This window comes from Pan paniscus, chromosome 10 (genome assembly GCF_029289425.2).
Source record: "Pan paniscus chromosome 10, NHGRI_mPanPan1-v2.0_pri, whole genome shotgun sequence".
NCBI classification, from domain to species: Eukaryota; Metazoa; Chordata; class Mammalia; order Primates; family Hominidae; genus Pan; species Pan paniscus.
In genome coordinates, this window is record NC_073259.2 from 28,375,827 (window position 1) to 28,403,213 (window position 27,387).

Consider the following 27,387-nt stretch of genomic DNA (forward strand, 5'->3'; position numbering starts at 1 on the left):
TGTGTCTTTGTTCTCATTGGTTTCAAAGACACCTTTATTTCTGCCTTCATTTCGTTATGTACGCAGTAGTCATTCAGGAGCAGGTTGTTCAGTTTCCATGTAGTTGAGTGGTTTTGAGTGAGTTTCTTAATCCTGAGTTCTAGTTTGATTCTACTGTGGTCTGAGAGACAGTTTGTTATAATTTCTGTTCTTTTACATTTGCTGAGGAGTGCTTTGCTTCCAACTATGTGGTCAGTTTTGGAATAGGTGCAATGTGGTGCTGAGAAGAAGGTATATTCTGTTGATTTGTGGTGGAGAGTTCTGTAGATGTCTATTAGGTCCACTTGGTGCAGAGCTGAATTCAATTCCTGGATATCCTTGTTAACTTTCTGTCTCGTTGATCTGTCTAATGTTGACAGTGGGGTGTTAAAGTCTCCCATTATTATTGTGTGGGAGTCTAAGTCTCTTTGTAGGTCTCTAAGGACTTGCTTTATGAATCTGGGTGCTCCTGTATTGGGTGCATATATATTTAGGATAGTTAGCTCTTCTTGTTGAATTGATCCCTTTACCATTATGTAATGACCTTCTTTGTCTCTTTTGATCTTTGTTGATTTAACGTTTTTTTTTTTTTATCAGAGACTAAGATTGCAACCCCTGCCTTTTTTTGTTTTCCATTTGCTTGGTAGATCTTCCTCCATCCCTTTATTTTGAGCCTATGTGTGTCTCTGCACATGAGATGGTCTCCTGAATACAGCACACTGATGGGTCTTGACTCTTTATCCAATTTGCCAGTCTGTGTCTTTTAATTGGAGCATTTAGCCCATTTACATTTAGGGTTAATATTGTTATGTGTGAATTTGATCCTGTCATTATGATGTTAGCTGGTTATTTTGCTTGTTAGTTGATGCAATTTCTTCGTAGCATCGATGGTCTTCTCAATTTGGCATATTTTTGCAGTGGCTGGTACTGGTTGTTCCTTTCCATATTTAGTGTTTCCTTCTGGAGCTCTTTTAGGGCAGGCCTGGTGGTGACAAAATCTCTCAGCATTTGCTTGTCTGTAAAGGATTTTATTTCTCCTTCACTTATGAAGTTTAGTTTGGCTGGATATGAAATTCTGGGTTGAAAATTCTTGTCTTTAAGAATGTTGATTATTTGCCCTCACTCTCTTCTGGCTTGTATAGTTTCTGCCAAGAGATCAGCTGTTAGTCTGATGGGCTTCCCTTTGTGGTAACCCGACCTTTCTCTCTGGCTGCCCTTAACATTTTTTCCTTCATTTCAACTTTGGTGAATCTGACAATTATGTTTCTTGGAGTTGCTCTTCTCGAGGAGTATCTTTGTGGCGTTCTCTGTATTTACTGAATTTGAATGTTGGCCTGCCTTGCTAGGTTGGGGAAGTTCTCCTGGATAATATCCTGCAGAGTGTTTTCCAACTTGGTTCCATTCTCCCCATCACTTTCAGGTACACCAATCAGACGTAGATTTGGTCTTTTCACATAGTCCCATATTTCTTGGAGGCTTTGTTCATTTCTTTTTATTCTCTTTTCTCTAAACTTCATTTCTCACTTCATTTCATTTATTCGATCTTCCATCACTGATACCCTTTCTTCCAGTTGATTGAATTGGCTACTGAAGCTTGTGTATTCATCACGTAGTTCTCGTGCCTTGGTTTTCAGCTCCATCAGGTCCTTTAAGGACTTCTCTGCCTTGGTTATTCTAGTTAGCCATTTGTCTAATCTTTTTTCAAGGTTTTTAACTTCTTTGCAGTGGGTTCAAACTTCCTCCTTTAGCTCGGAGAAGTTTGATCGTCTGAAGCCTTCTTCTCTCAACTCATCAAAGTCATTCTCCGTCCAGCTTTGTTACGTTGCTGGTGAGGAGCTGCGTTCCTTTGGAGGAGGAGAGGCGCTCTGATTTTTAGAATTTTCAGCTTTTCTGCTCTGTTTTTTTTCCCATCTTTGTGGTTTTATCTACCTTTAGTCTTTGATGATGGTGACATACATATGGGGTTTTGGTGTGGATGTCCTTTCTGTTTGTTAGTTTTCCTTCTAACAGTCAGGACTCTCAGCTGCAGGTATGTTGGAGTTTGCTGGAGGTCCACTCCAGACCCTGTTTGCCTGGGTATCAGCAGTGAAGGCTGCAGAACAGCAAATATTGCTGAACAGCAAATATTGCTGAACAGCAAATATTGCTGAACAGCAAATGTTGCTGTCTGATCTTTCCTCTGGAAGTTTCGTCTCAGAAGGGCACCCTGCTGTGTGAGGTGTCAGTCTGCCCCTACTGGGGGGTGCCTCACAGATAGGCTACTCGGGGGTCAGGGACCCACTTGAGGAGGCAGTCTGTCTGTTCTCAGATCTCAAACTCCATGCTAGGAGAACCACTACTCTCTTCCAAGCTGTCAGACAGGGACATTGAAGTCTGCAGAGGTTTCTGCTGCCTTTTGTTTGGCTATGTCCTGCCCCCAGAGGTGGAGTCTACAGAGGCACTCAGGCCTCCTTGAGCTGCAGTGGGCTCCACCCAGTTCGAGCTTCCTAGCTGCTTTGTTTACCTACTCAAGCCTCAGCAATGACAGGTGCCCCTCCCCCAGCCTCGCTGCACATTGCAATTTGATCACAGACTGCTGTGCTAGCAATGAGCGAGGTTCTGTGGGCGTGGGACCCTCCAAGCCATGCATGGGATATAATCTCCTGGTGTGCCATTTGCTAAGACCATTGGAAAAGCTCAGTATTAGGGTGGGAGTGACCCGATTTTCCAGGTGCCATCTGTCACAGCTTTGCTTGGCTATGAAAGGGAATTCCCTGACCCCTTGTGCTTCCTGGGTGAGGCGATGTCTTGCCCTTCTTCAGCTCAAGCTTGGTGTCCTGCACCCACTGTCCTGCACCCACTGTCCAACAAGCCCCAGTGAGATGAACCCAGTACCTCAGTTGGAAATGCAGAAGTCACCCGTCTTCTGCGTCACTCACACTAGGAGCTGTAGACTGGAGCTCTTCCTATTCGCTATCTTGGAACCACCCAGGTTACAGAAATTAAGTGTAAATATTGTTATAGATTTTGATAAGAACTATGAAAAAAAAAATAACAGGTTATAAGAATTACTTGCCAGGGGAGATCTGTCTAACAAATGAAGTCTGAAGGATGAAAAGTCACTTGGAAAGTTGGGAGAAATATGTTCCAAGCAGAGGGAATAGTTTGTATGAAGGCCCGGAGGTCAGAAGGAAGTTGGAATGCTCAGGTCACTCTGGCTGCAGTGTGGAGAATGAATTGGAAAGGAGCACTGGGGGTAACAAGGATATTAGGAGGCTGTCGCAGTCACTCAGGGAGGAGATGAGGATAGCTCAGACTAAAGTGATGATGACAAACAGAGAGAGATAGAGAGTAGATTAGAGATGTATCTGAAGGCAGGCTTGACAAGACTTGGTAATTGCATGTAGAGGAAAGGTGTCAACTGTTTTTGACTAATTTCTTTCATAAGAAATTGGGGACATCTAGGGAAAGGCAGCCTAGGGATGTAAGGCCGGAGGTTGGGGATAGAAAATCAAGAGTTCCATTTTGGACACATTATGCTTGAGATCCCAGTGAATATCCACATGGAGATATTCTGGAATGGAGCTCTGAAAGGAGGGCTAAGTGAGAGATACAGACGTGTGAATCATCCATACACATACAGTATCTAAACATACACAGACAGTATCTAAAGCCATGAGTGTGGGTGAAGCTCCAGGGACAGAAAGAAGGGGAAAGGGGTAAGAAGATGTCCCAGGACTGTATTCTGAGGAACCGTAACAAAGGCAGGGATCACAAACATTTAATATTGTTTGTGTTAATAATAGAAGCAGTTAATATTGCTTCTGTGGGCTTGTGGGAAGGAAGACCTTTCAGAAATTAGTCCAGTTGGTGCCCACCTAGCCTTTCTCCTTGTAAGGTAAATTAAGTATGAACAGTATCAGTGTCCAATTGCTGCTGTAACAAATTACCATAAACTCAGTGGCTTCAAACAACACAAATTCATTCTCTTGAGTTTCTGGAGTCAGAAATCAAAAATGTTAACAAGTCTCACTGAGCTAAAATCATGGCATCAGTGGAACTGCGTTCCTTCTGAAGGCGTTAGGGGAGAATCTGTTTCCTTGCATCCTGTGGCTTCTAGAGGCTGCCCACACTGCTTGGCTCATGACCTACTTCCCTCTTCAAAGCCAGCAATAATGGGTTGAGTCTTTCTCTTGCTGCATCACTCTGATACTGAGTCTCCTCCCTCCCTCTTTCATTTTCATAAGACCTCTTGTGATTACATTGCCCCACCTGGATAATCCATGACACTCTCCCCATCCCAAGGTCTGCTGAGTAGCAAACGTAGTTCCATCTGAAGTATTAATTCCCTCTTGCTATGTACTGTCACATATTCACAGGCTCTGTACATTAGGACATGGACATCTTTGACAGCCATTATTCTGCTTACCATGCCGTACAAGTATTTGTATATTCCTTGTTGGAAAAGCGTAGATGAACACATACTATTCCTCAATCCCTAGTAAAAAAAAGTCCTTTCTGATGGTGCAAAAGAATAACAATTGCCAAAATAGTGAGATTTAGGTTTTTGTGTGTTTGTGCACTCATATGTATATTTAAGTTATATGCCTAACTGGATAAGAAAGAAAAACAACTAGCAAAATTATTGATTAGGGACTGTTTACACTTCCCCTGTCAATTAGAATGGCTGTTTGTTTGAACAGGGATCCTTAGGTTATTATCATTACAAATATCTCTAGTGAAACACAATGTTACTTAACATCAATTAGAATGGCTAAAAAAAAAAAAAAAACAACAACAACAAAAAAAATCATGATAATACCGAGTGCTTGTAAGAATTAGAGGAACCAGAACTCTCACACATCGCTGGTGGGAATGCAAATGTGACAGTCTGATGGTTCTTTGAAAGTTGTATCATAGAGCAATTCTACTTCTAGGTATTTACCCAAGAGACATGAAAATTTATGTTCATGGGAAAACTTTTGTGCACATGTTTACAGTGGCTTTATTTGTAATCACCAAAAATCTGGAAACAATCCAAGTATCTCTTAATGGGAGAATGTATGTGGAGAAATAGGAACACTTTTACACCGTTGGTGGGACTGTAAACTAGCTCAACCATTGTGGAAGACAGTGTGGCGATTCCTCAAGGATCTAGAACTAGAAATACCATTTGACCCAGCCATCCCATTACTGGGTATATACCCAAAGGATTATAAATCATGCTGCTATAAAGACACATGCACACATATGTTTCTTGCGGCACTATTCACAATAGCAAAGACTTGGAACCAACCCAACTGTCCATCAATGATAGACTGGATTAAGAAAACGTGGCACGTATACACCATGGAATACTATGCAGCCATAAAAAAGGATGAGTTCATGTCCTTTGCAGGGACATGGATGAAGCTGGAAACCATCATTCTGAGCAAACTATCGCGAGGACAGAAAACCAAACACCTCATTTTCTCACTCATAGGTGGGAATTGAACAATGAGAACACTTGGACACAGGAAGGGGAACATCACACACCGGGGCCTGTTGTGGGATGGGGGGAGGGAGGAGGCATAGCATTAGGAGATATACCTAATGTAAATGATTAGTTAATGGGTGCAGCACACCAACATGGCACATATATACATATGTAACAAACCTGCACGTTGAAGTATAATTTAAAAAAATAAAAAATAAAATAAAATAAACAAATGGTGGTACATTCATCTGATGGAATACTACTCAGGAATCAAAATGGACAGACCATAAGTGAATTCAACAACATGGATGAATTTCTAGTGCACAATGCTAAGCCAGACTCAAAATCAAAAGCCAACATACTGTATGCCATTTTGTGACTTTCTGGAGAAGAACAAACTATAGGGACAGAAAACAGATCAGTGATTGCCAGTAACTGGGGTTAAGGGAAGAAGCTAACTACAGAGTGATACAGAGGCATTTGTGGGGTGATGGAGCTGCTCTGTTTGGGTTGTCATGATGCTCACACGACTGCAGTTGTCTGTCAACACTTACAAAATTGTATACTAGAAAGGGTTAGTTTTCATGTAAATTATAAATTAATTTTTTAGAAAAAGAATGTGCCAAATTTTACAGGTCTTTTTGTTCTAAGGGAGCTCTTCGTCCACATTTTTATAGAGTATTGCTTTTTCTACTGTCTTAAAAGATAAGTAAGTGAATCTGGGTCCTACTTAAGCTGCTTAGAACCAAAGTTCCCTTACAGGAGATCTCTAAGTAGCACTCCTACTGAGACATATCATAGGAAGAACGATGCTTGGGGGAGTTGGGAAATCAGGTTCCAAAACCAGACAGTCACTAACTAGCTTTGCAATTTTAGACAAAGCACTTAAGCTCTCTGGGACTTAGCTGCCCTATTGTAAAATGAGAATAAGGCCTGATCAAACCTACCAGCTATGAATATCAAAAACCAAGTGAAAAATGTACACTGAAATGCTTGTCAAAATTAAAAGTTCCCTTCTACCATAAAGTATTATTCCTTTTCTAGTTCCAGTACCTACTGTGTAGTGATTGTTGCCACTTCTAGGCAGCAGGGTGAGTGCTCCATATACAGTGACTGGTATTCATCACAATGCTCATCTATGGCTGGTATCCAGGCTCCAGCATCTACAATTTACAGAGAAAGAAAGTGGAGTGTTCAGAGGTTACAGATGTGCCCAAGTTGCCCAGCTAATACAAGGTAAAGTGGAGATAGAATTCAGTGCTGTCTGAACGTGGGGCCCCTGTTCTTATTCATCCTTCAACTCTTGCTTCTCTCAGAGCTGTTTTCTATTTAGAGATAACTTGAACAAGTAGAACTTTATTATACACAGACACATGCACAGAGAATCCTATTGCATTACATACAGATATTATATATACATAATATATATGAGAAAGCCAAATATCTACCAATCCACCATAGTTTTATTCAATACAAATATAAAAAAGACAAAAAAGTCTGGGTGTCATGGCTCACACCTATAATCCCAACACTTTGGGAGGCTAAAGTGGGAAAATTGCTTGAGCCAAGAAGTTCAAGACCAGCCTGGGCAACTTGGCGAGACCCTATCTGTACAAAAAATTTAAAAATTAGCCAAGGATGGTGGTGCATGTCTGTAGTCCCTGCTACTTGGGAGGCTGAGGCAGGAGGATTGCTTGAACCAGGAGGTCAAGGCTAAATTGAGCCATGATCGCACCACTACACTCCAGCATGGATGAGAGAGTGAGACCCTATTTCAAAAATAAATAAATAAATAAATGGAAAGAAAAAGACAAAAAGGACAGAGTAAATGAAATTAGCATTTTTATTACTTGGCTGAAATAAATTTTACTTGGGGCAAAAAAGAGTTTATTTGTTTACCCAGTAATGTTTTGTATATATGAAAAATGTCAAGGTCTTACATTGGGATCTAGTCTCCTTCAATGACTTAATGTATTTTCTTAAAGTAAATTCTTGCTTGTTTTCAGTATCCCTTTAAAGAAACATTTGAAGTTATAAATTAATGTCTAAGGACCACTTTAGCCATACCCCATACATTTCAATATGTAGGGCTTTTATGGTTGTTTAGGTCTAAATATGTTGTAATTTCCATTGTCATTTCCTCTTTAACCCATGAATTATTTGGAGGTGCATTTAATCAAAATATATCTTCCTTTCTATATTGTTATTGCTGGTGTCTAATTTAGGGATAATGTGCTTTACTAATGTAATCTCTATGAGATTACATTTTTGAAAAATTTTGAGCTGTCCTTTGTGACCTGGTTATGTGGTCAATTTTGATAAATGTTTTATGTGTACTTGGAAAGAATGTGTATTTTCAATTGGAAAAGTACAGAATTTTATATAGCTGTAATTAGTATCTTCAATCTATGATGCATGGGTTGTAACAAAAATACAATTTTGAATTTATTCAATGGGAGTAAACTTTTTCTGTCCCTGGATGCAAATTCTGGAAAATGTGGTGTTTTTTCTGTGGACTCTTAAGTAATAGACAGTCCCATTCTCACTTTGTCCCCAAATCACTCTCTCTAGTCAGTGTCCTGCAGGAGATATGAATCAGTGCTTCAATCTACATTCAGAGGAGATTGCTCTTCCCTTCACAGGGAGGTCTGTAGTTGGCTGTGGCCTTAGCATGTGTAGTTGGCTTCTGATCTCTTCCCTCTCCCCACATCAGCTTCTTCTTAATCCAGTTTTTCTATCCTTCCTGTCTTGGTGAATGGCACCAGAACCTGTCTGCCTAAGTCAGAACCAGGAATCATCCTGGGGTCCTCTTTCCACTCCCACCCCCACTTCTAACAAACACCAAGACTCATCAACTCTATTTCCCAAATATCTCTCAGATTGACCCCGCGCTCTCCATCTCTACTGTCATTGCAATCACCTTCTAACTGATCCTCATCTCTGTTTTGCCCCCTACTAAATTCTTTCTGCTGTAGTCAGTGAATTTTCTAAAATATAAATCTGATTATAGTATTCTCTGTTCAACTCATTCAGTGGTTCTCAACAGATCATAGAATAAATTTCAAACGGCTTAACTTTGCTTATATGGTCTTTCAGGGTCAGTCTCCATTAAAAAAATTTCTCTCCAGCATCTTCTGTAATCAGTTTCTTCTCCCTAAATCAAATCTATACTCCAGCCATTTTGCGGGTCCTAACATGTACCATGACCTTTCACTTTGAAACATAGTTACAGAACTTTATGTATTTGAGATTAATGATATTTCTTGAGTTTACATATCTTACCTCCAAAAGAGTGGAATGATGGAAAAAAGATTATACACACATACTTGCACACACACATACACATAATACACACACACACACATATATATATAACATATATAATATGTATATTGGATAAATATGTGGGGAAATGTACATATACATGTGTATATGATGGAAATTATAGCAATCAACAATTGCTTTTTAAAATTGTACATGGACATCCAATAATAGAGAGCAGATGAACCAATACATTAATTTTCCCTTTTTTCCCTAAACCTCATTACAATTATAGCAAAGGCATATAAAAAATACAGATTCATGAGGACAAAAATATTCCCATTAAAATGTGGGCAAAGGGCAGGCATAGTGGCTCACTCCTATAATCCCCACACTTTGGGAGGCCAAGGCAGGTGGATAACTTGAGGTCAGGAGTTCGAGACCTGGACAAAGTGGCAAAACTCCCCTTCTCTACTAAAAATATAAAAATTTAAAAAAAGAAAAAAGTGGGCAAAGGACATAAATAGCCTTTTTATTTTTTCAAGAGAAGACATACAAATGGCCAACAGGCATGCGAAAAAATACTTAACATCACTAATCATCACAGAAATGCAAATTAAAACCACAATTGAATATCATCCTACACCAGTCGGAATGGCTATTATTAAAATGACAAAAAATAACATGTTGGTGTGGATGCAGAGAGATGGAAACTCACATACACTGTAGGTAAGAATGTAAATTAATACAACCTCTGTGAAAAACAGTTTGGAGATTTCTCAAATCACTAGAAAAAACAATTTGATCCAGCAATCCCACTACTGGGTATCTACTCATTATATTTCACATATTGATAACAAGAAACCGTTATATCAAAAAGATACCTGTACCCATATGTTTATCACAGCACTATTCACAATAGCAAAGATATGGAATCAACCTAATTTCCCATCAACAGATGATTGGATAAAGAAAATGTGGTGTACATACACAATGGAATACTATTCAGCCATCAAAAGAATGAAATCATGTCTTCTGCAGCAACATGAATGGAACTTGAGGCCATTATTGCAAGTGAAACAACATAGACACAGAAAGACAAATACTGTGTATTCTCACTTATAAATGGAAGCTAAATAATGTGTACACATGGACATAGGATGTGGAATGATAGACACTGGAGACTCAGAAAGATGAAGGCCTGGGAGGGAGGTGGATGATAAGAAATTACCTGATGGTGGCTGGGCACAGTGACTCACCCCTGCAATCCCAGCACTTCAGGAGGCTGATGTGGGCAGATCATTTGAGGCCAGGATTTTGAGACCAGCGTGGCCAACATGGTGAAACCCTGTCTCTACTGAAAATACAAAAATTAGCCAGGAATGGTGGCATGTGCCTGTAATCCCAGCTACTCGGGAGGCTGAGGTGGGAGAATTGCTTGAACCCGGGAGGCGGAGGTTGCAGTGAGTTGAGATTTTGCCACTGCACTCCAGCCTGGGCAACAGAGCAAGACTCCGTCTCAAAACAAAAACAAAAACAAAAAACAAACAAACAAACAAAAATTACCTAATGGGTAAATGTACGTTATTCATATTGGAGATACCCTAAAAGCCTTGAGTTCACTAGTACTCAATCTATGCATGTAACACAATTACACTTTGTATTAGTCTGTTCTCACGCTGCTAATAAAGACATACAAGACACTGGCAGTTTATAAAGAAAACAGGTTTAATTGACTCACAGTTCCACATGGCTGGGGAAGCCTCAAAATCATGGCAGAAGGCAAAGGAGGAGCAAAGTCACATCTTGCATGGAGGCAGACAAGAAAGCTTGTGCAGGGGAACTTTAATTTATAAAACCATGAGATCTCATGCGACTTATTCACTACCACAAGAACAGGATGGGGGAAACTGCCCCAATGATTCCATTATTTCCACCTGGCCCTGTCCTTGACATGTAGGGATGATTACAATTCAAGGTGAGATTTGGGTGGGGACACAGCCAAACCATATCACACTTGTACTCCATATATTTATAGAAAAAGAAGAGAATAGTATAGGAGTCCATAGCAGATAAGAATTTTCCACACATTTCTGAAGCACAGAGTTAGCAGACCAAAGGAGGCAGCCTCTTTGCCCACAGATGAAGATAAAGAAAAAGTAAATCAATCAGATTCATCCAGAGGAATACCAGGAAGATTTAGGATTCTGGAATTCCAGGTACAGTAGTGGATGGGATTTGGGTTTAGGTCTGAAAACAGAGGGATTACATGGATCACTTGACTTCCGTCTATTTCTTTGGGCATAAAAAGTCAACATCCTGGTTTCTGTCCCAAGCCTGGAATTCAGAGGTGACTTTCCAGGACAACTGAAGAGTCTCAAGTAAAAAGACCTCCACATAACTTGTTTTTTGAAGAGTTAAAAACAGAAAATCAAGAAAATCTCCCAGAGAATAGAACAAAAACTCAAAGACAGAGAAAGATAGAAAAGAAAATCCAAGCATTGTAGATGATGAAACCAGCAAGTTCAACATTTGATTAATAGGGTATCCAAAAAAGTAGAAGAGAGAAAATGAAGGTAAAGAAATTATCAAAGAAACAACATCAGAAAATTCCCAAAGTTAGAGTCTTGTCAAATATCAGCTTCTCAGAGAGGCATTTCATGACCAAAGTATTTAAACTGTAGTCCTCTCTAGCCAGTGCTCCATATCCTCCTCACCAACTAAATTTTTCTCCATTGAACATGTAACCCTCTGACATGTTTAATGTCTCTCTTCCCCACTAGAATGTAAACTTCTTGCAGGCAATGAGTTTTTGTCAGTTTTGTTCACTGCTGTATCCTCAGTGCCTAGATAAGTGCTTGGCACTCTAGGTGTTCAATAATTATTTGTTGACTTGGCCAGGCATAGTGGATCATGCCTGTAATTCTAGCACTTTGGGAGGCCAAGGTGGGCAGATCTTTTGAGCTCAGGTGTTTGAGACTAGCCTGGGCAACATAGTGAGACCCTGTCTCTACAAAAAATACAAAAAATTAGCCTGGTGTAGTTGCGTGTTCCTGTATAGTCCCAGCTACTTGGGAGGCTGAGGTGGGAGATTGGCTTGAGCCCAGGAGGTGGAGGTTGCAGTGAGCCAAGATTGATCATGCCATTGCACCACAGCCACAGAGAGAGACCGTGTCTCAAAATAATAATATTAGCTATTATTATTTCTTGAGTGAATGACTAAAGGAAATGATGTAAGAGACCTAAATCCTCATCTTCCATGGAAAGCTGTCAATTGATAATGCCTGGAATGAGTTAATCAATAAAAAGATATATGTCTATAATTTAAAAATAGGAAAGCAAACACCTGATGGAACAGCTGAAAAAGTGAAAGGCAATTATTTGTGTCTGAGGAATAAGAAGAGAGGCTGTGGGCAGGAGGAAGCAAGTCACCATTGTTTTTCATTATAAGATTTTGTGAACTACTTGCTTTTTTCATCATGTGCTTGTATTGTTGATTTTAAAAGAGTGTACATGTCTCAGAAAACATTTTCTGTTTATTTTCTGTAAAGAGGTCATATCGACAATAATAATAGCTAACATTTATTGAGCATTGAACACTTCTTACATGCCAGGCATTGTGCTAAGCTTTATGTGGATTATTGAAGGATGTATTACATCTCTGTTGTCATCTTGCATGGATTGAAAACATCTGGATTTAGCCTAAAAATAGAGAAAAACTCAATCCAAAAATATAAATATTTAGTAACATAAACTCATTTGGATAAATTCTGCTTATCAGTCTTCATAACAGGTATGAATTTGATATGCCTATTCATGTCCTTAAAATGCAAGGAAAAAGCATCATACAATACTTTTAAGAATATCGTTTGTATTTACTAGGGCATTCTTGTAGAACTGCAGCAGTGCTTTTCAACAGGATTTGTTGCAACAGGAGCTATAGAAAGTGAAGGAAAAGTTGTGTATACACTCTTTTGGAAACATCTGTTGGTGTCCTCTGCTTGCTTTCCCACCACCCTTCTTCGTACATTTATCTTCCTGTCTGTTCATCTGGAGTATAAATGACCTGTTTCAGGAAATTCATGAGATTTTCACAACATGAAATGGCTTCTGACAGTCATTTCTGAGCCTCAGCTCTGATCCGCGTCGCTCTGTCTGTGCCCGGAGTTGTGCTGGCACATTGTCATCCGCCAGTTAGTTGTTCAAGAGCACACGGAACCAGATACCATGCCAACTCATTCTTCAGTCATTTCAGTGATGTAATTTAAACATGGATAGTTGTTTTAAAAAATCTTTTTAGCACAATTCTTTTGTTTGCATGGTGCTGGTGTGTAGACTATATTATGGATCTATTGGGAACATCCTCCACTTCCCTTTTCCTTTTTGCTTGGCTAACTCCTTCTCATCTTTCAGGTTCAGTTTAGCTGTGCCTTCCTTAGAGATGCCATTCTCAACAATGACGCCACCTAAATGGGGGATGCTGTACCTCCCACAGTTCTGGGTGCATCCCTCTGGCATTTTCCTTCGTATACTCTATTATCACTGCTGTTTGTTTTCTTTAAATTTTTTTATTTTGAATTTTTGTGGGTACATAGTAGGTGTATACATTTACAGCGTACATGAGATACTTTGTTACAGGCATGCAATGTGAAAGAATCACTTTATGGAGATGGAGTATCTATTCCCTCAACCATGACATTTGTTTTCAGCTTCTCCTGCTGGACTTTATTCTTCATGGGTGCAGAGATCGGACTATTTCTCTTGGTAGTTCCAATACACGGCATAGTGCCTGGAACATAGTAGGTGCTCAGTAAACATGTTGAATGAATGAAAGAAAGCCACTGTCACTGTGTACAGTTCCACTTTAGTTTGCACACACTGATTATGTGAAAAATGACAACCTAAACAACCCTCAGATGTGTTAAACAACTGCTCAGTTAAAGGTTAATGAGTTAAAAAATATTGGCCTAAACCCAAAAGTTAAGGGAAAGAGATAGAGAGAAGGTTATGCAGATTTCCTGTGTTCCATAGGAAATGAATATTTCCTAAGCTTTTTTCCTCCAGCCATTTCCTAAGTAAATTGAGAATGCACCATATAATTTTACAGCCCCATGAAAGAAGAAAGTAAGATGCTTTCAGAATGGTTGGTGCCACATGCTATAACCTAGCCTCTTATTTATGGCTTGACAAATAGGTGAGGGAAAGTTGTTATATTTTCCTATTTCTTCAGAGCCTTTGAATAATAGTTAACAAAGACCACATTGAAAAGTTAACTTGCCTTGTCACTCATGAGATCAGGTTCTGGATTATGTGAAGCAAAAATGTTTTCAATACAGTTCCTTCTCCCTGCCGTCCACTACCCTCTCCACTGGGGCAGGAGAGGCCATAGGAAGCACCATAGCTTCTCCACGCCTTTTATTTGTTTGTTTTTTTGAGACAGAGTCTCGTTCTGTCACCCAGGCTGGAGTGCAATGGCATGACCTCGGCTCACTGCAACCTCCGCCTCCCAAGTTCAAGCGATTCTCCTGCCTCAGCCTCCCGAGTAGCTGGGATTACAGGCATGCACCACCAGGCCTGGCTAATTTTTATATTTTTAGTAGAGATAGGGTTTCGCCATGTTGGCCAGCCGGGTCTCAAACTCCTGACCTCAGGTGATCCGCCTGCCTCGACCTCCCAAATTGCTAGGATTACAGGCATGAGCCACTGTGCCCAGCCTCCTCCATGCTTAGTTCCTATCTCTCTTCATTGGACCAGAGCTAATATGCACTGAATGCCCTCACAAATGATATTAAAAACTTTAAAGGAAATTTTATTATTATTATTATTATACTTCAAGTTCTGGGATACATTTGCAGAACATGCAGGTCCGTTACATAAGTATACATGTAATTCTAATGCTATCCCTCCCCTAGCCTCCACCCACTGACAGGCCCCAGTGTGTGATGTTCCCCTCCCTGCGTCCATGTGTTCTCATTGTTCAACTCCCACTTAGGAGTGAGAATATGCAGTGTTTGGTTTTCTGTTCCTGTGTTAGTTTGCTGAGAATGATGGTTTCCAGCTTCATCCATGTCCCTGCAAAGGACATGAACTCATCCTCTTTTATGGCTGCATAGTATTCCATGGTGTATATGTGCCACATTTTCTTTATCCAGTCTATCATTGATTGGCATTTTGGTTGGTTCCAAGTCTTTGCTATTGTGAACAGTGCTACAACAAACATACGTGTGCATGTGTCTTTATAGTAGAATGATTTATAATCCTTTGGGTATGTACCCAGTAATGGTATTGCTGAGTCAAATGGTATTTCTGGTTCTAGATCCTTGAGGAATCGCCACACTGTCTTCCATAATGGTTGAACTAATTTACACTTCCACCAACAGTGTAAAAGCGTTCCTATTTCTCCACATCATCTCCAGCATCTGTTGTTTCCTGATTTTTTAATGATAGCCATCCTAACTGTCATGAGATGATATCTCATTGTGGTTTTCATTTGCATTTCTCTAATGACCAGTGATGATGAGCTTTTTTTCATATGTTTGTTGGCTGCGTAAGTATCTTCTTTTGAGAAGTGTCTGTTCCTATCCTTTGCTCACTTGTTGATGGGGTTGTTTGTTTCTTGTAAATTTGTTTTAGTTCCTTGTAGATTCTGGATATTAGCCGTTTGTCAGATGGATAGATTGCAAAAATTTTCTCCCATTCTGTAGGTTGCCTGTTCACTCTGATGATAGTTTCTTTTGCTGTACATAAGCTCTTTAGTTTAATTAGATCCCATTTGTCAGTTTTGGCTTTTGTTGCCATTGCTTCTGGTGTTTTATGACATGATTGTATATTTAGAAAACCCCATCATCTCAGCCCAAAATCTCCTTAAGCTGATAAGCAAATTCGGTAAAGTCTCAGGATACAAAATCAATGCGCAAAGATCACAAGCATTCCTATACACCAATAACAGACAAACAGAGAGCCAAATCATGAGTGAACACCCATTCACAATTGCTACAAAGAGAATAAAATACCTAGGAATACAACTTATAAGGGATGTGAAGGACCTCTTCAAGGAGAACTGCAAACTACTGCTCAAGGAAATAAGACACAAACAAATGGAAAAACATTCCATGCTCATAGATAGGAAGAACCAATATCGTGAAAATGGCCATACTGCCCAAAGTAATTTGTAGATTCAATGTTATCCCTATCAAGCTACCATTGACTTTCTTCACAGAATTAGAAAAAACTACTTTAAATTTCATATGGAACCAAAAAAGAGCCCATATAGACAAGACAATCCTAACCAAAAAGAACAAAGCTGGAGGCATCATGCTACCTCACTTCAAACTATACTACAAGGCTACAGTAACCAAAACAGCATGGTACTGGTACCAAAACAGATATATAGAACAATGGAACAGAACAGAGGACTCAGATATAATGCCATACAACTACAATCATCTGATCTTTGGCAAACATAAGAAAAACAAGCAATGGGGAAAGGATTCCCTATTTAACAAATGGTTTTGGGAAAACTGGCTAGCCATATGCAGAAAACTGAAACTGGACCCTTTCCTTACACCTTATACAAAAATTAACACAAGATGAATTAAATACCTAAAACAATAAAAACCCTAGAAGAAAACCTAGGCAATACCATTCAGGACATTGGCATGAAAAGAAATTTTAAAGGTGGTTCTAAAATTTTAATCTGAGGCTAGTTGAAAGACAATTGTTTAAGGAGGTGTGATTGTCTGTGATCATTGAGAAATTGGGCAAGATTTCATTTTTTAATTTCAAGTTATGTGACAGGCTCAGAAACAACAAATCAAATAGAAAAGAATTCCTTGGAATGGCCTCAAGGATATACAAATGAATCGTAAGAAGAAATAGAGAATGATTCTAGTTTGATGGTTTTATGTGTGAAGCTAGATTTTCAGTTAACATAGCTCTAATGGAAAATGCATAAATCAGGATGCTATTAATCATGATTGTAGGAGGATTTTCATTGAATGATGTAAGATTAGACTCTGGCTCGATGCCCATTTCCATATGGCAGTTGTTCCTTCTGTAGGAAGAATACTTCTATGCAGAATGTCCTTTTGATTCAAATGGAGCTCCAGAGAAATATTTAGTTAAAAGCTGAAACCATGTCAGTTACAAATCTGTATCTTGTTTTCCATTATGACCAGAATAATAGCACATTTTCTTACACTGATCCATGTGCCATGATACCTGATGTTTCATTTACTTTCTTCACTAGTTCTACTTTCTTTACTAGCCTCTGGCTAGGATTTTTAATTGTTATCACTGTTATTATTATTATTACTATATATGGTTAATTATGAATGACTTTATATTATCTTAAATTTAAGAAAAGACATATCCTGCATATATGTAACTTAAAGTAATATTATACATATATATGGATATATGCATATATACACATATACATGTGTATATGTGTGTGTATGTATATGTGTGTATATATACACACACACACACACACACACACACATACTGAAATAAACAAGCTGTCTCATGAAACTCCACTGCTGCCTATGGGGTTGCTATTTTGTTATTTGTGGGTTTCAAACTTCAGTAGTTTCTGTTATCAGCCCAGGAGTTTCCTCATTTCTCTAACTTGGAAATATACTAGGAAGCTGTGCACACGTGAGATATGGCAGACCCTGAAAGGTCCCTCGATTCAGTACTCTTTCCTCTACAGGCTCTTAATCTAAATTCTCACCTCTGTGAACTAGTTCTGTTGTGTTTAAGCTTTGTGGACATCTTAGTATTACAGAATTATAGAATTTTAAATCTAGAAACAATATTAAAGGTCAGTCTATAGATAAGGAGATAAAGGTCAACCACCAAGCTCAGTCTATAGGTAAGGAGATGGGAACTCAGAGTTTGTCCAAGATCTCAGCCTCTGAGAGTTGTAGAACCATGGCTAGAATAGGGTCTTCTGAAGGTCATTTTTATCGACTTTCACTGCGTTCTTGTATTTATTGATGCTTTAGTTTACGGCGTCATCAGGATTCTTCTGGGTGAAAGTGAGAGAAACCCAAATCTGACAAACTTCAAGAAAAGAAGGAACTTTATTAGCTCGTGTAACTGAAAACCTCCAGGCACAAAGAAATCTGGTGGCTTAAATAATGTCTTCAACACTTGGTCTGTCTCCAAATTTTGTCTCTGCTTTCCTCTGTGCTGGATTCATTGTCTGACAAGCTCATCCAATGCTGTGGCCACAGGCCTTCCTCCTCACCACCCTTCCTTCAGAAGCTACAGGCATGCAGTCTACCAGCTTCAAGTCTACCAGTGTGAGAAGGGCTGACTTTCCTACCAGTCCCAGAAAAGTGTGACATTAAACATCATGGGCTTGCCTTGGGTTGTGTGCCTCTGCTTGAACCAATCAGAGGGTCAAAATATATCCACTGGTCTGAACTAAGTCACATACCCTCCCCTGCCACCAGGGATTGGATGTCAGCTCCAGCTGAATCTTACAGGCTGAGAGTGAAGAGAGAAATCTCCTGAAGAAAAAAAAAGTTCTGTTAGCAGAGGTAAAATAGATGCCGAGTAGTTCAGAGAAACAACTCTCTGTTCCCAGGGCACACTATATCTGAGACACTGTGTTAGGTGTTTGTCTATGGAGCATCTGTTGTCAATTCATTTGTTTAGCAGATACTTTTTCAGGGTGAACATGCTGGTAGAAAGTTGAACTCATACAAATGGGGCAGAGGAGGGATTACATTGGCTGTGTTGAAGAAGTGATGGGGCGGCAACAGAGAGAGGCTTGGAGTGCAGAGCTTTGCACAGGGGAGGGAAAGTAAGTTCTGAGTGAAGGTTAGTAGGGTGTTGAAGGACAGGAGGGCTCTAGGAAAAGGCCAGGTGAGAGGATGCTAGAAAGAATCTGTCTGCTAAGTGCAGAGGAAACTGGGTATGGTTCATTTCATTCAAGCAGTTTTGGAAGAGCAACTGTGTTCCACCACTGTGCCAGGTGCTAGAAAGACAAAGGTGGCAAGACAGACCAGCTCTCATGCTCCACAGGGGCACATCACACAATTGGTTAATGAAAACTGCAGTAATTGCTACCAGGGAGAAGTCTAGGGTGTTACAAGAGAATATATTCAATATATTTTTGAATATATTCAGTATTCAACAATAGCAAAAATGGGATCAACTGAAGCATCTATCAACAGATGATTAAAGAAAATGCAGTGTATATATACAACCATAAAAAAGAATGAAATCATGTCTTTTGCACTAACATGAATGGAGCTTGAGGCCATTATTTTAAGTGAAACAACTCAGAAATAGGAAGTCAAATACCACATATTCTCACTTATAAGTGGGAGCTAAATAATGTGTACACGTGAACATAGAGTGTGGAATGATAGGCATAGGAGACTATAAACGGTGGGGGGTGGATGATGAGAAACTACCTAATGGGTAAAATGTACATTATTCAGGTGAGGGCTACACTAAAAGCTCAGACTTCACCACTATGCAATAGATCCATGTAACAAAATTGCACTTGTACCTCTTAAATTATACAAATGAAAAAAGAGAGAATATACACTAGGGCAGGGTCTCCAAACTTTTTGGCACTAGGAACTGGTTTCATGGAAGACAACTTTTCCACGGACCCGGATGAGTGAGGGATGGTTTCTGGATGAAACTCTTCCATCTTAGATTCTCATAAGGAACGCACAACCTAGATCCCTTGCATGCATAGTTCATGATAGGGTTTGTGCTCCTGTGAGAATCTAATGCCACCGCTGATCTGACAGGAGGCGAAGCATGGGTGGAAGTGCTCCCTTGCCTGCCACTCGCCTCCTGCTGTGCAGACCAGTTCTTAACAGGCCACAAACTACAAACTGGCAAAGGTTTGGTAATGGGGTCCGGCGACCCTTGCACTAGAGGACCCCACTGTATGTCAGAGTTGGGAGTAAGAAGGCAGAGAGGCTACCCTAGAGGGAGCAACATTTCAACTGAGATCTGAAGACTGAGGAGGAGGTTGGCCAGAGTGGAAGAGAGGCTGAGTAGGAAAAGAATTCCAAACAGGGGATACTAGAGCCTGGGAAAAAGTGCTCAAGTTTATTGGAAAGAGAAAGGTATATTCCAAGCCACTGTAAGGCAAGTGAGCACAAAGTAAGGAAGACTGAGAGAGCTCGGGCTCAAAAAGGAAGAAGGAGCCAGACTGTGTCAGGCCATTTGGGCCTTAGGAAAGATTTTGAATTTTACTGAGACCATTAATTTTGTGATTGGATTTCTGTTGTTCAAAAGATGACACTGGCTGTGGATAGAGAAAAAATTGAAGTGGGTAAGAGCACACGGAGCATAAAAATGCAGTGGTGCTTGAACTGTAGTAGTGGCAATGGTGACGAAGAGAAAGCGGACACATTCACGAGATATTTGAAGACCTTTTCTTGTAAAGATGACTTCTGTAATAGTTGGACGGGCAGTACAATATATCTTATGGATTTAGATAAGTTTCACATTTTCATTAGCTGGTTGAAATATAGGTTTTATTTTTCATGATGTGATTAAGTTGGCTGGGATTAGGCTAAACATAATTGTTTTATGGCTAAATGTATCCCGTTGTAATAAATAATTACCATGTATCAGCCCACCTAATGCCTGATTTCAGAGACGAGGCCACAGGGAACTTCGACAAGCCTACAGATCTGGGGACTAGACTAAAGATAGAGGAATGGGACCTTAAACGTTACTGGTTTTGCAGAATGTTCTGAGTCTTACAGCCAGCTTATTTGCTGCAATTTCGAGAATCCCCTAAACACGATAGAGCTCATAGTCTCTTGATGTGTATTCTTAGATTGCTAAATGGGATGAATAGCTAGGTTAAGGTGTTCCACAGTGCAACAGAATCATTCCAACTGAAGAGTACTGAAGACTTGGAGACTGAGTGTGCTGCTATTTCAGTGTTCCCTTTGAAAATATAACTTTGGAAAATCTGACTGAAGCTTGGGAAGCTAGGATTAACTATGTTCGGGATGTGTACCCAAGAGAAGGTTCATCCTGAGCAGCAATTGCATGCAATACTCTGTGGATGTACACCAGTATAGAGGAGAGTGTGGGATCTGAGATTACATCATGGCTTTGCCATTTACTAGCTGTCTTCCCAAGTCAGTCACTTATGCTCTCTGAGCCTCAGTTAACCCATCTGTAAAATAAATAATAATAATACTGCTATATTACTCACCATGGTGCTGAAGATGAAAAGAAAGAAAATTTGTGAAAGTGGTTTGTAAGCAAAAAACTGATGATGCAAAAAGAGTTGTCATTACTTGTCCCAGTCAAGATAGGCTAAATTGTTTCATGGTAAGAAACAGCAAACTCTCAGTGGCTCTAAATGAGGTATCTTTATCTTCCTGCAAAGTCCACTGCCAGACCAACAATTCTCAGGGTATTTTATTTCCATTCACGTTCATGGTAAAGTCTGTGACATTCTTCAGCCTTGCTCACATTTGTCTCACCTCAGTTTCCGGGTGTTCAGTGAGAGTTGTTGGCTGTGCCATTGTAACAGGCAGCTGCTATCCTTCCTGTCTCCTGTATCTGTTTTCTCTTCTCCTGGATGTGGGCTTGGGCTTGTCTTTGGGGAGTCTCTCATTTCATATTTCACTTGGGGCTGGGCCTCCTCTCTTCCCTCCCTCTCACTTACTGAGGTCCGCCTTTATGGACTGGCTCTGGGGACAGACATGTGACCCACATCTGATCTAACCAATCACTGTTTTCTCCCCACTCCCACCCACTTCTGGCCAGAATTATTTTATAGTGATTGGCCTGAGATCCAAATTGGCCCAACAGTATTCAACTCCAAGATTTTGTTAGAAATATTGGAAAAAAATAAGGATCTTTCTTCAGAGTTTGCTAGACCAAGACGATGTGGGTCTGGGGCTTCCAGCAGCTACCCTGTCATCACTAGAAGATAACCTATCCAAGAATGAAGGCAAGATAGAGAAAAGCTGAACTATAGGTTATACACAGACTATAGTTCTGGCCACATCCTTGGGTCCCTGGATCAAGCCATACCTAAAGATCCACATCCTGGACTTCCTAGTTTATCAGCTACTACATATTTTGTTTTGTTTTGTTTTGTTTGGCTTAAGCCATTCTGCATTGGGTTTATGTCTTGTGCAACTGAAGGGATCCTGGCTAACACAGCCATTCATTTCTAGGGCAGGAGCTGCTAGCCTGCACTAGACTAAACTATCTGCATTTTAATATCAACTTTGTCTTTGTTTCATTGCATCCCTTGGAGCATTGCCACTTAAATGGCAGCTCCTGTTCCTTAGGTTCCTCTAAAACCTGGCCAATGTGCCCAGCGGAACAGCAGACATCAGTCAGAGATCTGAGTTAGGAGGACATTGACGCTTTTGAGATCTCCAGGATTTGGGGAGAACATGGCAGTGTGTTAAAGGGCTCCTCTTTTCTCCAACCTCTCTAGATTCTCAGCAGCAGCACACTACTAGAGCTAGATCTGTGTCTACCATTTTCCTCACATAGCAAGTTTCTTTCAAGGTAGATACCCCACAGTCTGGGTTCTGGCAGTGCAGCATTCTCAAATGTTGCTATTTCACATCCTCAAGAATGTATGCTTAAACTAGGACTAAGGAAGCCACAGGACAAGCAATTTCCAAGAGTGAGAAAATAGGTAATTGAATAGAAGAAAGGGAGATGGGACTAACAGGTCACAAGGGGTCAACCTTAGGGTTGGTGGCAGTACAGGGGAAGAATTTAGGGCCCTGGGAAGGCTGAGATGGGCTTACTCATGGAGTGGAGGCAGATCATCAAGGTGTTGAGTTAGGCTCAAAGGCAAAAACAAGAACCTAACTATCACAAACTAGGTACAAAGTGGAGTATTGCTCACTGACGTGAGGCATTTTCCCATGGGCCGCAACTGGGTCTTGGTATGCGAGTGGAACCAAGGCATGACTGGCTTAGCTTGGGTGGAGTCCCAAATACAGAGGCTGAGGATGGAGGAGAGAGGGTCATATCTGCAGCCATTTCCCTCCTACTTCAGAAGAAAAATTGCCAAGTTTTACAGATGGCTGAACTCAGACCAGGGGTGTAGACCCCTGTTGTTGCCTTTTGACGCCCCTCCCCAGTTGTTGTCTATCTGAATTATGTATTTCAAAAAAATTTTCATTCTTTTCAACTTTTCATCCACTTTTAGGCCAGAATTCCTAGATCTGAAGAGTAATTGCTCAAGAATGACCTTACCTAACTCTAGAAATTAGTCTTGCTCAATAAAAAGTCATTTCACAGAAATAAAACTAACTTGAAAAGAAGAGCATCAAATCTGCCGTCTTCTCTCTGCTCTTGGGCATTTTTTTTTTAATTTGAGAAACAGAGTTTTGCTGTGTTGCTCAGACTGAAGTGCAGTGGCTATTCAGAGGTGTGATCACAGTGTACTTCAGCCTCCAACTCCTGGACTCAAGTGACCCTCCTGCTTTAGCCTCCTGAGTAGCTGAAACTATAGGAGTGTGCCACTGTGCTGGTCTTGGGCTTCTTATGTTTCACTTCTCTGAAGTTTTGTTACAGTTGGAGTTTGCATCATATGCCTCCTAGCTGGATGGTATTCATTCCTAAATTCTATTTTTATTTCTGCCTAGACTTGTAAACCACTTACTATTCCTGAATTCACCAGAGAGTTGAGCATCCTCAGCCCATTAAAAGATACATACCCTCCCCACACTCCCATGTGAAATGCTACATTGGTTGAAACTCATTCTCCCTCTCTGATGGTGACCATAAAGGCTTTTTGTGAGAGGGCCTGTGATTTGTCCTTCGTATTGGCAGGGGCTTCAGGATGCAACCACTTTTCAGGACAACTCAGTAAGGTACTCACAGAATATTGGCTATGAGAATAAGTGAATGAATTCAGGAATGAAATAATACGTTTAACAAATTTCCTGACAGTAGATGTCTTAAAATTGGCAAGCTTTTCCTAGAAACAAATTTCTCCTTCTACGAAGCTAAATGAAAAATTTGAGTAACAACGGTGATAGTAAAAACCAAAAGTTTTAGCTTTTTAAAAATCCTGGATTTATTCATAATTAGCAACTTAAGTGTCAAGTTGACCTTGAACTTGGTAGAATCATTCTGACTCTGCTAGTAGTTTTTAGAGTTAAAAGGCTCCTATCTAGGAGACTCTTCGTGGCTTTCATTTCTTATTCATCAATCTTCCGGATCTCTTTCCAATGTTACTTCAAAGACGACTAGTGCATTAGTTACTTCCCTTACAAACTTTGTAGATGCTAGCCTGAAGTAAAAATTCTGTAGTTTGGAGCTACAGTTTGTTCTTCATGTTTCTTCTAAGATTGTCTCTGTAGAAGTAAATGTCAAAATCTGAAAGGCGAGCTCAGGGCAGTTGATTGAAGGAGTATGATATATAAAACACACTTTATGTACATGTGTGCCAAGATGTGTGCAAGGGGTGCAACAAAATGACTTGTGAGTGTCTCCCTCCTTGATCTGTTTTGACCAAACTTTATTACTCATTTAATGGAACTGTAACAAAAAGCAGGAATCAAAACACATGGGGATCACAGAGGCTGTTATGTTTATTGTGCAGAACAGACAGTGATAATCCACTAGAGAAATATTTTCAACAAGCAAGCGATTCAAAGTACAATCATAGACAGCAATTCTACAAAAAGAACAAAGAATAAAGTTAGAAGACACTCAAAGGAACAGGGAGAAAGTCAACTGCAGTTAAACGTCTTGATACTTTTCTCCTGCAAACATACCTAACTTGCAGAAATGGTAGAAAAGTTAAATGTCCAGTCTTATTTAGCTGCGACCAACAACAGCAAAGAACAGTCCTATAAAATTTATCTCCCACAAAAATAAACTATATATATAAAAATTTTATGATGTTCTTACTGTTCCATTGGCCACAAGCTTTTTTTTTCAGTATGAAAAATGAGGTATACTGGGACTTAAGAGGTAGTAGTGTGTTTTGATTGTACAACATACAGGAAATAAAAGTGTAACTTTACCAGAGATGGAAATCAGTCGGTGCACCATGTTTGGCCAACATGAGCAATTGCTTCAGTTTTATGAGCTGGCCAATGAGGTTTCTAAAAGGCCCATCCAAAGATATGGAATGCGACTTTTATTTTTATGAGCCACTGTTTATTTGCTTATTTAATGCACAGTTAACAGTAATGTTGAGTTTTAATTCTCTCCATAGCTCCTTTGGTGATTCACAACAGTGAGCGATCTGCCAGTCTCAGAGAGGTATGTGGCCTTTGAAACTACCTCCCTGAAGCAGCTGGAAGAGAGATGGTTTTGAGTTTCATTTGGCTTCAGTACTAAAAGCCATACTGACAAAAGTCGTCATGAGAAACTACCTCCTGGCCCAGTTGATAATACCATGTTAAAAAGTCAGCACACTCACTAGGAGAGAAAGGCATAAAAACTCTACATAAGAAGCGTTTAAAATAAATCTGGTTGAGACATATTACAAAAATCACATTTGTGTAAAATACATGAAAATATTTGTCAAGCATTTTCTTATATTCAACTAATCTTAAAAACACATATTTTTGATTGCATTATGCAAAAGCAGGGCTTGTTGCATCTCACCTACAAAGCTTCAAGTTTCTTTGAAGGTTGGCTTTTATTTTATTTATTATTTACTTATTTTGCAAAAGTATGTAAAAACATGTTCCTTTCTATCAAATGTCTTTTACAAAAATAGTTTTGACTAGGGATAGCTGCAGTTTGAACTATTTCAAACATTGAAAAAACAAATGAATGCTGCAAGTAACAAGTTCATTCCTTTTGAAGTCTGGAGGTAGGTCTTTGCAAGTCAATTAGTCCATTTCCTTAAACAATTCATTTGAGGTACAGACTTGGAGGGTAATATTTAAATATTACAGTCAAATCTTGTGTGATGTGTAGTGTGATTGAGGACAATTATCCTTAAGAACCTAGGAGCGACTTGGTTAAAAAATTTTCAAGTTAATGTAGAAATCTAGCAGAGAAGCTGAAACAAGTATTTTAAAAATTTTTAATTAAAAAAACATAGAAAAATACATAGTCATGCTGAAACACAGTAAGGAGATTGCTTCTTTAACTGTAATTAAGTGTACAAAAAGAACTGCAGATGATTAGAATCACCTACCCAGTAAGTTTTTTTCTTGCATTGCTTGTGTATAGCAGCATGTAATAAGTACTAGACTGTAAATTCGTTGTAACATTCAGAGGTAGTATTGAGTAGTGGGGATATATTGCATCTCTGGCTAAAAGTGCAGTTTGAATGAAGAGATGGTGAACTCAAGCCGAAGAAAAGCACCTCGGTCAACCATCTTATGTCAAAACGTATTACTTGAAGTAACACATATGCTTAATTTGAGGTAAGTGGTATTCAGGTCTTTCATGGAAACTGATACACAATGAAAAGAGAGAGGGAGAGGAAGAGAGAGAGAGAAAGACACAGAGAGAGATTGCCCCCTTTTTTTTTTTTTTTTTTTTGCTTTTTAAATTGATGTATAACTATAGCAAAAGAAATTTAGATTTCGCTCCTCCCACCTCATAATTAGGTGAGTTCATCATGCATTATTCTGTTGTACCTTTTCATTAAATTACAAAGAGGATAATTTTACTTGTCTAGTTTCCTTAAATGCTCTGAGGCTGACAAGTGTTATTTATTGCTAAATGGCATTTTGGCTCTGTAGGAAGTAGATTTCCTGAAAATGAAGTGTTGTCCTGAAAACAAGTGCTGTGAGTAAATTTATTACTCCTGCTGATATGTGTGATATCCATAAATAGAAGAGTTGGCAATATTTGTTTGCTTACTTCCCTTTTTGAAAAATGAACATAACCTTTTCTAGTTTGTTAGCTGAATGAAAGGATACATCAGCATTTCGTCTCATTTAGAAATAAAAAGTTAAAAATCATCAAGTAAGTGTCTACAAGATTATACGAAAAAGAGAAAGTAGTATCTAGTCCTTATCTTTGGTGTTCTAAACAGAGGATTCACTACGGGGAGTGGGTTGGGGTGGTATTTGAGGTGTACACAGTGTTACACACCGCGTTCTTCCTATATGAATGCCCGACGTCACAAGTGTGACACGTTTCTTGTTTGCATGCAGTGCAGTGATTGACTAAACCCAATTCGGTTTTTCTCACCCGCCCACTCTTGCTTATCAGATCAACAAACTATTAGTAGGTTAAGAAAAAAGAAAACAGTAATTAAAAGTTGCATTGTTAAGCTGTGTCCCCTGTGTTTACAGCAGTTTTTCACTAAACCTGGGACTGTGAAGGGATTACAAAGAAGGTGATTAATATAGTCCTTTTTAAGGTTATGTGATTTCTCCCCACCCCACCCCCACCCTCCCCCACCCCACCCCACCCCACCCCAGATGAAAGTGGAAAGACCATGGCAATACAGAATAAGTGGTCACTGCAGTGTCTTCTCCCTTCAAAAGATCCAACTGCTGCTGAGGTAGAAATCGAACGTTGGCGCCCCCTAGTCCTCTTCGGCAGACTCTTGTGAGGATGTCTCTTCAGTTTCCTCCTGGAACACACAAAGGGCACAGCCATGACGCTCAATCGTTATACTGTGTGGGCTGCTCTTGCCAACAGTGCAGAGGTAACCTGTTTCCACAGCACATTATGCTTGCCTCAAAAGA

General features: G+C 39.7%; 1 protein-coding gene across 1 annotated transcript in view; it reads right to left on the reverse strand.

Annotated features, from left to right (window-relative positions):
* Nucleotides 1-24,291: 24,291 nt before the first annotated feature.
* HMGA2 (high mobility group AT-hook 2) overlaps nucleotides 24,292-27,387 on the reverse strand; it is a 147,948-nt gene continuing 144,852 nt past the window's right edge. Inside the window, exon 5 of the mRNA XM_034935503.3 lies at nucleotides 24,292-27,272. Within this exon, the coding sequence (XP_034791394.1) occupies nucleotides 27,225-27,272 (48 nt within the window). The 3' untranslated portion in view covers nucleotides 24,292-27,224. The remainder of the gene's footprint in view (nucleotides 27,273-27,387) is intronic.